General features: G+C 36.9%; 1 protein-coding gene across 1 annotated transcript; it reads right to left on the bottom strand.

Annotated features, from left to right (window-relative positions):
• Window positions 1–571: 571 nt before the first annotated feature.
• Window positions 572–12,093, bottom strand: KATNA1 (katanin p60 (ATPase containing) subunit A 1; the record flags this gene model as incomplete). The annotated part of the gene is made up of 11 exons (XM_009579611.1): window positions 11,923–12,093; window positions 11,091–11,244; window positions 9,725–9,830; window positions 8,513–8,696; window positions 6,852–6,973; window positions 5,409–5,514; window positions 4,908–5,066; window positions 3,644–3,770; window positions 1,919–2,053; window positions 1,460–1,647; window positions 572–661 (listed from the first exon to the last, which is right to left on the bottom strand). Coding segments are annotated over exons 1-11 (1,542 nt in total), but the record flags the coding sequence as incomplete, so codon positions are not given.
• Between the last annotated feature and the right edge of the window lie 497 nt (window positions 12,094–12,590).

Here is a 12,590-nt window from a genome sequence, read left to right as displayed (position 1 = left end):
ATATATATATAAAATTCACTCAAAAACATTACAAGTATTCTGACTTTTAAACAAGTGTATTGGTATCCAGTATAAAATTAATTACAAATAACGAACAGACCGGAGGAGACAAACTGCAGGTAAAATGCATAAAGCAGCAGGTCAAAAACTCTCTTTCATAAAACATGACCCTATTAACACAAACTCCTTTCAAAGCACAACCAACACGAAGACTGAGCAAAAGAACACCACAAATTCACCTCACAAACCTACAAATGAAACAAATCTGCACAACACTGATTCAGAGCAACTAACATACCATTCTTTTCCCAGACACTGTGTAAGGTTTGTTCAGGAAATAGTACTGAGCCTCCAAACTCTTAGTTCAGCCTTAAGGGACCCTGCTGATAGAGCCTTTGGTGGCAGTTTTGTGTACAGGCCACTCGCACTCATCCCTGGGGCACAGCATATTGTCCTCTCAGTTGTGCTGACAAGTGTTTGCAGAGCTGTATTAGGAATCAAGGCAAGGAATGGATCTGCGTTTGAGGAAAGCAATGAAAGAGATGATTTTAATCCAGAACAGCTCTCTTACCCTGTTCAAAGTACAGCCCCGCAACAGTTGTGTTGGCACAACCTGGAGCTCAAGCCTTGCACTGCCACACTTCAGTGCTACCTCCAAAGCCTGAAAGCATAGTTACACATTATACACTTACTAGATGACAACAGCATCGTTCAGCAACTGAAACAGAAGTTTCAGTTCTTTGTCCCATACTGCTGATTCCATAATTTGCCACCGCTGCAACTGAGCCAGTGCAAATCTTTAGATGTAAACCAAGTGACTGATACTAGTCTCTTAAAAGAGCAGTCCTTTCCTTCCCTTTTCAATCTTTGAAAGAAAAGATTGGGGGAAGGGTTAGAAGGTATTTTTAGTCAATTATTTCAGGAATCTAGGTTATACAACAAGCCCACAAATGATTGTATGCAAACACTACTGAAGAGAAGGGAGATGGAAGCGGTAGAAGAAAACATAAGTCAGCCTCATCACTAAAGGCAATGTGCTGAGCACACAGCTCTTGTACTGTCACACGATATGGTATACCTTTTCTGTGTCATGAAGGAAGAACACTCCGCTTTTTACTTTAGTTATTCTGGCCTCTGCCACTATTGCCTCTTACGCATGGATGTTCTGCTGAAGTAGTATAACCTCAGTGGGATGACTGCAACTCTACAAGTTTAAGTCTACCATCCTGTGATTATTCCTCACGCAAGGAATTTGGTGTACATGAAAGAACACGGAATTTTACCTAAATCACAGCTTGTTTAGATTACTATATTGCAACTGCTCTTCACCATTATTATATGAAAATATCAAATGGAAATCTAGGTAAATATTCAGGCAGTATTTCACCTTTTAGCCATACATAAAAGACAAGTTACAGTATGTTTTTATCCAACAACTTTAATCATGTAAATTAGTTACTCTACAAACAGTTTTCTCAGTTTGTAGCAGTAGTAACACAAATGATGCAATGTTAACATACCTGCATACATTGGTAATGTCTGCACCTGAATAACCCTCCATTTTCTCAGCTATATTTGCAAGGTCAACATCATCAGCCAGTTCCAGCTCTCGCAGATTTATTCTTAGGAGTTCCTCTCTACCTTTTGCTAATCAAAGAATAGAAAATTGAGTCTATACAACTTGCTTTCTGAAGATAAATAACAAATTGAAGAAGGATAAGAGGGAAGAATGAGGAAAAGGACATTGTACTATAAAGATAAATACTCAATGTTTAGATTTAACCTGGTCCTGAATTCACAAATGAATTTGCATATATGTATCAATTAGATTTTTAAACCAGGTGATCAAAACTAAAGGAATATTGATAAAATTTCGATTTTAGTCTTTTCAACTACTCCTCTCCCCAAGTCTTCATACCTGATGGTAAAGGAATGTAAATTCTCTTTTCTAGTCTCCGTCTTAGGGCTTCATCAATATCCCAAGGAAAATTAGTAGCAGCAAGTACCATGACCATCTTGGAAGGATCATCATTTTCAGTAGCCCCTCCAACACCTGCATTGGAGAAAAGAGGAAGTAAAATGTACGTACGTTTTGTGAAATTTCATGTCTAGAGAGAACAATATCCACAATTCTATAATATTAAAGCAGCTACTCTATTGCACTTTAGCAAGTCCAAGTACAATAGAATCACTAAGTGCAATGAGGTCAGTTTTTCATCTATATGACAGCCTGCAAGCAAAAATGGAGACTCAGTTTAATTACGAGCAGTGGCATAGGTCACTGCTCAGATCAGGAAGCTCCTCTCTGTCATGGCTGGAACACTTTTAGAGCAAGTTGTTTGTATTTCTACCATTACAGTGTTTGAATTTTCACATCAACATCCTGTAAAAGCATGTGAGGAAAAACAAAACAACCCCCCAAAACCATCACCATACCAAGAAACAGACACCCACCCCCCCAACAGTATTCACTAACAGCCACGCAAAAGCAGCATTACTCCCCTATGAAGTCTCTTCACTTCTGAATTCAGGCTAAATGTTTTACACACACAGGTGGATTCTTACAAATTGCTGAAGTGAACATTTAAATTTGGTGGACTGAATCACAACTTCTCAGAGGCAGAGAGAACGCCTCAGTCTCTAAAGTACTGTGAAACTGCTGCTATATGAAGAAGTTCATTTCATTAAACTTGCTACCCTCTGCATTTACTGTTTTTGCTTTTAATCATAGGATTGGGCTGTGGAATAGCCATAGTACCGAGTCTGCCTGAAAATTTGCATATAAAACACCATTTATGAACGCTGAAGTAAAAGGACTTCAAATAATTGTTACTAATAAAATTAGCTTATGTACCTACTTGAGTTGTGAGAACATTATTACAGCTCTGCTGCCATTTAAAGTCAAACATAAAAGAGTATCAACATCTGAGAACCAGAAATAAACGTAGAAATCTTATGACTCATGGAATTCCATCACAAATTACTCCACAGATTAGCACTTTTCAGTTGCTCCTTTCCTTCTCCCTGCTCACCAGAGTATAAAAAGGATGCCTCTCTAGCAAATTTGCACAGCGTTACCTACTTTTAAACTTTGTTAATTTGTGAAATGTCAACCAAATAGCTGTAATGAACTCAGTGTTTTAAAAAGAAAACTCTCCCAACCACTTCCATAAAAAACTGCCTTCATTTTTTATTTGTATCTTTAACAGAAAAAAAAGAGATCCCAAAGAAGTTAAGTGTAATGACCGCCTTTGAAGTTTAAATTGGAACAAGTGACAGTTCTTTTGAACCACTTTTTACTTGGTTTTGGAGAAGTGAGTGATATGCTAGGTACAGACTGAGAGGAGCAATTAATACTTTTTTTTCTTCTGCAGTTTTGAAATCTTGTATTTTGCACTGAATCTTCATTATTCTGTATCAGTAATATAAGGTCATTGCTCAGATGCTACAAGATTGTTAAGTAATTGTTTTTGTTTTTTTTTTTCCTTCCACACTGACAGTTGGAATAGTGCATTTTTATCTTTTTACCCCAATTTATGTAAGGCTTTCAAACAAATTGCTTCTGGAGAATGAAGTTTAATTTTTTTTTTCTCTCCCTCAAGTTTCCTACAGTCCAGCACTTCTCAGTGATCAGGTTATTTACCATCCATTTGAACTAGCAGTTCTGCCTTCACACGTCGGCTAGCTTCATGCTCCTCTGAAGTTCCCCTGCGACTACAGATAGAGTCTATCTCATCAATAAATATAGTTGTCGGGGCATAAAATCGAGCCTAAAAAAGCAAAAGATAAAGCAGAAACTGAAATGGCAGTCTACTCACATTTAAGAAATAGCAGCATATTCAGAGCTGAGTAATGACACATCTATCCCAATGAATCAGCTCGTAAGTATAAAACAATACCTAACCTTCCCTCTCTTTGACCATCGCACACAACTACAGAGCAGCTGTGCATTCGTTAATAACATCTGAGCAGAACAGTTTCTGGCAAAGACCTATAATTGTTAAGGCTATAAAAAAAATGTTTAATAAGCTAACAGCAGTTTTACACATTAGGAATAACATTTATAACTGTGAAAGTCATCGCAGAATACTTGAATAAGAACTCAGGTAAAGCTAGGACGAACGTTAGGCTAGGACACCATGATATGGAACCTGTCCAAGAGACAGGTCAACTGCAAAATAACTCTAATCTTTCTGAAAACAAGAGGTCAAAGACAAGGATTTGCAATAATAAAAGCTATAGTCCTAGAGCAGCTAAGATGCTGACCATTGTGTATATGCATTTTTGATTGATAGGCATGATATCAACTCATTTAATATGGTCAAACTATATAGTAAAAAATGTTTTATTTCCTGACTTTTCTGACTACTGTAATTGCAACTCTGCTGCCCCCTTCAGTACTGGGCACCCTAGCAAACACTGCATGCAAACCTGGTAACGTGAAAAAAAGACTACATGTTCTGAGCCAGTGTCAAGTGTTATGTGCTCTGAAACCAACTACAGTTTGGAAGTCCACTTACTTTAACCATAAACAAACAAAAAACCACCCACAATAACAACAAAACACGCATAGCCTAAGTAGGGTTCTCACCCAGAAAGCAATCAGATTCTATATCCAGTTTTACATTCAAGTATGTTCTACAGCACTCATCAGCTTATAGTGAGCTACCTCTAATGTAACAAGCTAACCCTGAAAACAAAGATGACCTCATTTTTCAGTTTTTATAAAGCTATTTAGGAATAACCAGATCTTGAATGCACATGGCCAAATCAGAAGGCCCTAAAGTGTTTGAAGCTTGGAGAGCTGTTTATATATGCTATGAGTTCTACATCTTGGCAAGGTTTCATTATTCCAGAAGTAATTCTACTTCATTATCTCAGTATTTAGGTTCAGAAACTTCAATCACCATTTCAAACAGTAGACGAACAAGTTTCTCAGATTCTCCTCTGTATTTTGAGGTAAGTGTGGAAGAAGAAACATTGAAAAAAGTAGTCTTGCATTCAGTGGCTACAGCTTTTGCCAGGAGGGTCTTTCCAGTACCAGGAGGACCAACCATCAGCACACCCTATTAAAATTAAAAAGAACCACTTTTAGGAAAAGAATCAAAACAGAGACGATTTCACAGTTTGTGTAATAGTGTAATATTAAAATACTAGCTGTAAACTTTCCCTTGAAAAGTTATTCAAAGGTAAGTAATTAATTACTATTGCTTACTTGCAACAATATAGCTGCAGACTGTGTGTTTATCTGGCTGACATCTCTATTTTGTTAGTACTATTTACCATAAATTTTGTTACTAAAAAGTGGAAAGAATTTATATAAACTGTAAAACACCAGAAATTTCTTGTTCCGCCAAGATCCAATCTCAGAATCTTACTTATGATCACAGGATCAGATTTTTTCATACCTTCCATGGTCTTCTAATTCCCTTAAAAAACTCCGGCATCCACATCGGTAAAACTACAGCTTCTTTAAGCAGCTTTTTGGCGTCTACTAAATCAGCAATGTCATCCCTGACAAAAAAAGAGGAAGTTGTTTGACAGATTCAGACAGGCTGCAAAAGAATCAGTCCACAGCTCATAACAATATGCAACTAAACTTATTGTTACGTAATGGCTCTTCCATAATTCAGGAAAATGAGTTGGATTTATTTACGTTCTAGTGGCAAAAACCTACAACAATGACAGTTGACATCTGGCTAGTAGACTCCATCTGGATGCAAAAGCAAAGAGAGACGCATTAACTATTGCACTAGAGCACCACTGTTCTTATTCACAGAAAGAATAAGCAGAATAAGGCAAGTTGGTTAAACTTAGGCTAGTTACAGATGATGCTTTCTTCTTTTACTGGTTGGCCGTCTCTGAAACTTGAATACCACCTTTCATCGTTACAAGAACAATTTACTGAAGACTAGTAAATGGAGCTGAATTACAAAGAATTTTTAGAATTCTTTTTCAGAGTTACAAATGTATTAATTCTTAGACACCTCATAGGCTGGTCTTATTTTCTCGAGGGTAACTCTCAGGGCATTCCACTTAACAGCATGTGCTCAAGTAGTATTTTGGTTTCAAAACATATTTATATGGAGAATTAGTTTCAAATCTGAAGTTGTAATTTAAGATTCAATATAAAAATTGAAACATATATTTACATATTAAACTGAAATACATGACAGTTGCATGCATACAAAGTTGTTTGTGGGATTGTTCAGGTTTTTTTTAAAGCCTACTTTATTTGCCAGAAGATTTTCACTCATTTAATCCTCACAAAATCACCTAAGCTTGGAAACATTTGGAACACAAAACAACCTTTGTATAAGGTTTAATATTTAACACATTTATGTAAACGTACTGACACGTGGTTATATTTTATACTGGCGGTCACATCACGTCCAGCAAGATTTCAAAGGGTTCCTATATTGACATAACTTCTTTGTTAATTGGTTTTCTATCTTGGTACACCCCTGGGTAGCAAAGCAGATTTTTAAATGAAGAGACACTGGCAGACACTAGAATCTTACACATTGCAAAAGAGTATCTTAAAAATTGATTTCAGTACTCCTAGAAAAGTTTGAGAAGCTTTATATGGTCAGGTTGGACAGGGCTTTGAGCAACCTGATCTAGGGGAAGATGTCCCTGCCCATGGCAGGGAGTTGGACTAGCTGATCTTTAAAGGCCCCTTCCAACCCAAACTATCCTATGAATCTATGGCTGGAAAAAAAGTTCTAAAAATATTCAACTACACAAGAAGTTTAGTTACCTATTTAATGAGTAAATACTTAATTCTTGTCATATTGTATAAGCAGAAAAAGAAACAACAACTCAGAAAGACTGGCAGTGTTCAAACTTACCATCGAATGTTGGGATTCTGAGAAATTATATCTCTTTCCAAAGCTTCTACTAAATCTTTATCGTATCCAGTACTATCAAATTTCTTTGGTTCAGACTCTGAAATCTCAGATGTGGATTTGTTCTACATATAAAGAATATAACAACATAAGTATATAACAATGGTGATGCTACTAATGGATTTTTATAACAAGTCCACAATAGCATCATATTTCTAAAAGGCAGCAACATAAACCAGCACGAAAATTATGAAGCATCCATATTACTGCTGCATTGCAGGATCTATGTGGTTCACAGAGACTTCTGTACTATGTTTCCTTCTCCCCAAAGCCAGCATATCGTACTGATGCAGTTTCTTTGCTTTAGTAAGTAATCAGAACTGCACACACCTATCCCAGTATAACAGTGTTCACCTCTTCTCCCAGAGAAATTAAAAGCTACCCAAGACAGTAGCTGGGCAGAGGGAATTATATATGAGACTGGATCAGAAAGTGTCACGCTGAGCTAGAGTATCTCAAATCCTGTAAGTGTCATAAATATGCCATATATATGGGACACACAAAAAATTAAGCAGGACTTCCATATGTAGGATGGGCAAAGGTGATCTGCAGGAAGACCATGGAAGTAAAAATGAGCTAATTAACTGATACAGAAGCATGGACAAGAACAGCAGAGAAGCAGCTCTGCAGAAGAGCAGAAGCAAAGAAGCTACACAGTTGAAAAGGCTCAAACAGCAGAGACCATGCAACTGAAAGGAAATAAAATGCACTACACATACCCCATTTTTTTATACACTTAACAGCAAGCACTGGTGATGACAGAACAACTGTAAAAAAGAAAAAAGACCTATCCTGTCTCTGTGTGTGTATATATCCTTAGTGAGAGAGGATTATCACACAAAGACAATGTAATTTAGTTCCTAATAAAAGTAGTAGCTTACATAGCTAAACAATTCCACCCTTGTTTATACTATTTCCACAGGCTATGACACCTTGCCACAACATAAGGTTGCTGAAGCTAACAAACCCTATTACATGGATATTTGATTTATTCAGACCCTGGAAAACTATGAATTTAGTGTCTCCGGTATGGTCGTCAGCTAAATTTATGGAGACCAGAGCACAAGCAAAAATTAAAGCACTCTGACTGCAAAGAATAAATCATAAATCATTCTCTCTCATGAAGTATGTTGGGTTTTTGTTTGCTTTAAACTGAAAAAAGATCTCAACAAAAAAATAAGTAGAGATCTCCCTTTAAGATTAAATAAATCTTGAAATGCTTTGGAACAGGGGAGTCAATCTCAGTCTAAAATATATGAAAACAATTAAAGAACCCACAAGGACATCCCATTTGAATGAGCTCCATCAGGCTCAGCTTCAGTAATTCAGTGGTATAATTTTAAACAACTATCTCCAAGTTGCAGTAAACAAGCCCACATTTACCAAATCACTTCCTCCAGATGAGTTTTTTTTGTTTGTTTGTTTTTTAATTAATCCATAACCAAGATTGTCTATAAAGCAAAGATACCTTACAAGGTGAGATTCAAATCAGCATACTGACTTGAACAGAAGAAACATTTTATAGGCATCTAATTTTATAATACACTCAATATTAAAAAGCAAAACTGAGTTTCTCAACTTCATGAAGTTATTTGCAAGCTTACCTTTTCCTCTTTTCCTTTATTTTGCTGATCCTTTTTTTCCCGGCTGCGGACTGCCTTCCCTTTATCATTGGGATTTCGAGAGGATGGACGGTGAGGGCCTCTGACAGCTGCACTTATACGATTATTGTGACCTCTGCAATCACTGCACTGAGCAGACTGACGTTTTCTGGGTCCTGGCGAAGGTCTAATTAGTTGTAACATATGCAAAAAGCCTCAGTGTAAAGTCACTGGTGACCACTACATAACCAACTCAAGTGGTTACAAACTGAAAAGCCATTTTGCTCAAGATAAAAATCTGTATGTCAGAAACAAGGCAGACATTTTTAGACAGTCACTAAAAATCCATTTTCCCTTTGCCACAAGCTCAGGGCTCATTTGCTTAAAACAAGCTCCTTGCTTTGTATATTTCATAAATAAAAGTAATCCTAGTATTATGAAGCTGGGGGGAGGGGGGGGGAACAAAGAAACCCCACCCAATATATTTTCTCCTTATCACAATGGTCCTCACTCTCCTACCCAAAGAAATTTAAAGGTTTCTTGGGAATGACAGTTTTATTTTCACTTCCTTTTATTTTCACTTCTTGGGAAAAAAAATGTGTACATAAGGCCTCCAGCCTCTAAAACTAGACTACTTTTAGAAGCACATATGAATAAACCAGTATCATGATTGGTATTACGGATTTCTTTTTTTAAAATTCACTTTCTTACCTATACAAATCCGTACTCTCACAGATATACTTTTTCCACGGGCCTTCCTAAAATTCCAGCATTAATAAGCTGGAAGTCAAGTTTAAGTTCAGGGATATTTCTAGAGAATAGAAAATGGAAGACTCTGATTTGGAAAGCATTTACTTGCACCAGAAGATGCGTTTCGACATATAATTCAAGATATATCAGGATCCAGTACCCTCATAAAAGTTGTCTTTAACTGATTCACAGCAGCAAGTTTGTCAGAACTGTACATATCTCTTCAGGGTGAAATGCATATTAGGCAACATGAATATGCTAATGATAAGATCATAAGCGTTAAAGTCTTTTCACTCTCCAAATGGAGTATCAACCAACCTATACTTTTATTTATGAACACCTAGCCACCTATGAATTCCACCCCAAAGCTCAAAATAAAGGAATAGTGTGATTACACATCTAATTTCCACCTAAATTTGTGAGTTCTGCTATCTCAGTATAGGAATTTACTGTGGTTATTCCAACACAACGTGGCCCAAGTTTTCACTGTGGCTTTTTCGTATTACCACAACTAAATACTTCACCAGCTGGCAAGATAAATGGAACAGAAAGAGTTCTCTCAAGTCTTTCCCTTTTTAGAAACATGAGTTTGTGTATCTCTTCTCTAAAAAGCTTCAAAACATCAGGAAAGTTCTACCTCCCAGACTCCATTCTTCCAGAAGGTTTGAATGAAATTGGCTAGCAGTGTTCCAAAGTCATTAAATGAGTTAAACAGAAACAGTATGATCACACAAGACCACACCCCCACAGTGTGATCACACAAGACCCATTTCTTTCAGAAAGCAGGCTTACAATAAAACAATTAAAAAAAAAAGTAAAAATGTACCCATAAAGACTGAAGCTATCCATCTGCCAGAAACAACTTGTAAATTCAAAGCCTCAAACAACAGTTTGACAGTACAGCTAAGCTGATCTAATAGTCACTTTCTGTCAAAATGCACAGTTCCATATCTGCTTTACATGCACTCCTGTTCCCTCTTTCATGCTACCACTGGCATGTGTTAGAACCTCCAATTAACCAGTTCAGATAGCTAATCTCAGGAAAAAACCCAACAACAAACACCAAACAAACTAAAAGCCAAACAAAAAAAAAGCCAAACACTAGCTCCACAAAACAGTGTCTTTTTTGCCAGTTTAGCATCCTGAACCAGCTAATCAACGCTACCAAAGACAAAAGTGAAAAAACCTCAGGCAACTGTGGAGGGTAAGAATATCCTTTCAGCAGCAGCTACATTGTCAAACCACACCGCAAGGCCGTGGTTTCACAGACACTAACCCTACATAATTCAAAACTACTTCTGAAATAAGCAGGCTTGCCTGCAGCTGCTTGTTACCGCCCCTTGCCTTGAGCTTATGCTAGCCTAACTGACCAGTTCATGAAGGAGATCAGGGAACCACCGTGCTACACAAAAGGAACTGAGCTTGAACACTTCTAGATTTTACTGTTAATCTCATAATACTTCTTCATCTTTTTCATATCAGCTACATGCAGAATAATTTTAAAGTTGATGAGAAGATCAATTCAGGAATAGAGTTGAGCTTCCATGGAATGACAAGTTTATCTTAAATCAGAAAAAGGAAAGAAAAAAAAAAAAAAAAAAAAAAAAAAAAGAAGCTTGACAGTAGTCAAGCCTATATAAGATAAAAGCCCCAGAACGTTCTGAAATAGGCTGCCTCAAAATGGCATCTCTTTCACCACAAACGGTGGCAAGCTGCTGGTGTAAGTGTTACACATCTAAGTTCTAGAACAAAAATTACAGAGGAACAGGCTGAAGCCAAAGCACACTTTGTCCTGATAAATGTTAATTTAGGACTTCAGGTTTCCTCTTACCTTCAGCAGGTACTGGCAAAGACCAGACTTCTGCATCATGAGCTGGTAATTCTTGTTGTGAAGCTTTCAACGGAGTACTGTCTAGTTTAAAACTCTCTAGTGTTTTCATTATATCCTTCACATGCTTAGCTTCCACACTTATCTCTTGCCAAACCTGATTTAAAAAAAAAAAAAAAGGTAGATTAAGCACATTGCAAATGACTTTGTAACAGTCCTCTGTTCAAGCCCATGTGATGCCTGGATGGATTTCACAAGGTTTCACAAGCTACCTGATTCTACTTCAATAGACAAGAACAACGCACATCAGATACTAAGAAGGTTTTTCTGCCTTCCTCAGTACTTTTAAAGAATAAACAAACAGATTTTGGATTTAACACCAAAGACACTTCAGACAAATTTTGCAGATTAAACAAGTACGACAGAAAAGAGCACAACCTAACAGATTGAACGTCAATGAAAAAAATGATGGTTTGTGTTAAGGATAAATTAACATGGCAGCCACAACTCAGTTTCTATTAAGGATCTATAAGTCACAGTACTAAAACAATGAGAGGGAAATAAGACTAATCAAAACGATACCAGTCTAAAAAACTTCAGCATAACAAGGGCATTCATCAGCAAGAAGCTGACAAGCCAGACAGTGCACTGGCTCCCCAGGGCTGTGTTCCATCACCTGTTTTGTCATTGTCAGAGCAAGAAGTCATAAAGACGACTTCAATAAGTTTATCAGAGAATGGTTTAAGTATTTTTATACTTTTGTTTACCATAAGATAGGCAATTTTTTCTACTTCAATGCTTTTCCCTCAAAATGTCCCAGAAAAGTACTATTTACCTGTTGCCATTTCTGTTGCAGATACGTATCTCTGACAGAGTAGAGGTACTTATTCATTTGGTCAAGAACTCCCTGGTAGTAGACCATCGCAGAGTCATAATTTCCCAGTAAGGCATATTCACGGGCCAGCTTTACATTCTCACTGATCATAACAAGGCTCATGTTCAACATGAAGCTGAAAAAAATAGGAAATACTAAGGGAAAAAAAAAATTCCCAGGACCAGAAGAAATTTTTGCAACTATTTTCATACGCTTATTACCTCATTTGGCATATCAAAACACAGAAGCTGGAAATACACTAGTTAGAAAAAGGTCCTAGAACAAATGTCATCCATATAAAGAGATAATTGTTTCTCTATTACTAGAAATGAAACTCTTCACTTCATAGAATTATTTCATGCAATGAAGATTCTGTTGAAAAGCATACACAAGACATGCAGATTTAAATGCCGCGTTGCAAGCCACAATTGCATACTCTCCTTCCCTCTTTATTCTATTGTAAGATAAATTAGTATTTTATTGTTAGCACTACAACATCTTCCATACTATAATGGCCTATGGTTTAAAAACATCCCAACAAACAATAAACCAAAGCCCTTCTTCCAGATGCATTAAGTTTTGTAAAATTTTTTGCCTTAACATTCCATGCCTACAAGTTTAACAGTCTG

The sequence above is a fragment of the Fulmarus glacialis genome, unplaced genomic scaffold, assembly GCF_000690835.1.
Source record: "Fulmarus glacialis isolate BGI_N327 unplaced genomic scaffold, ASM69083v1 scaffold27280, whole genome shotgun sequence".
NCBI classification, from domain to species: Eukaryota; Metazoa; Chordata; class Aves; order Procellariiformes; family Procellariidae; genus Fulmarus; species Fulmarus glacialis.
The sequence above is the reverse complement of the archived record's forward strand: the minus strand, read 5'-3'. Positions and strand labels throughout refer to the sequence as shown.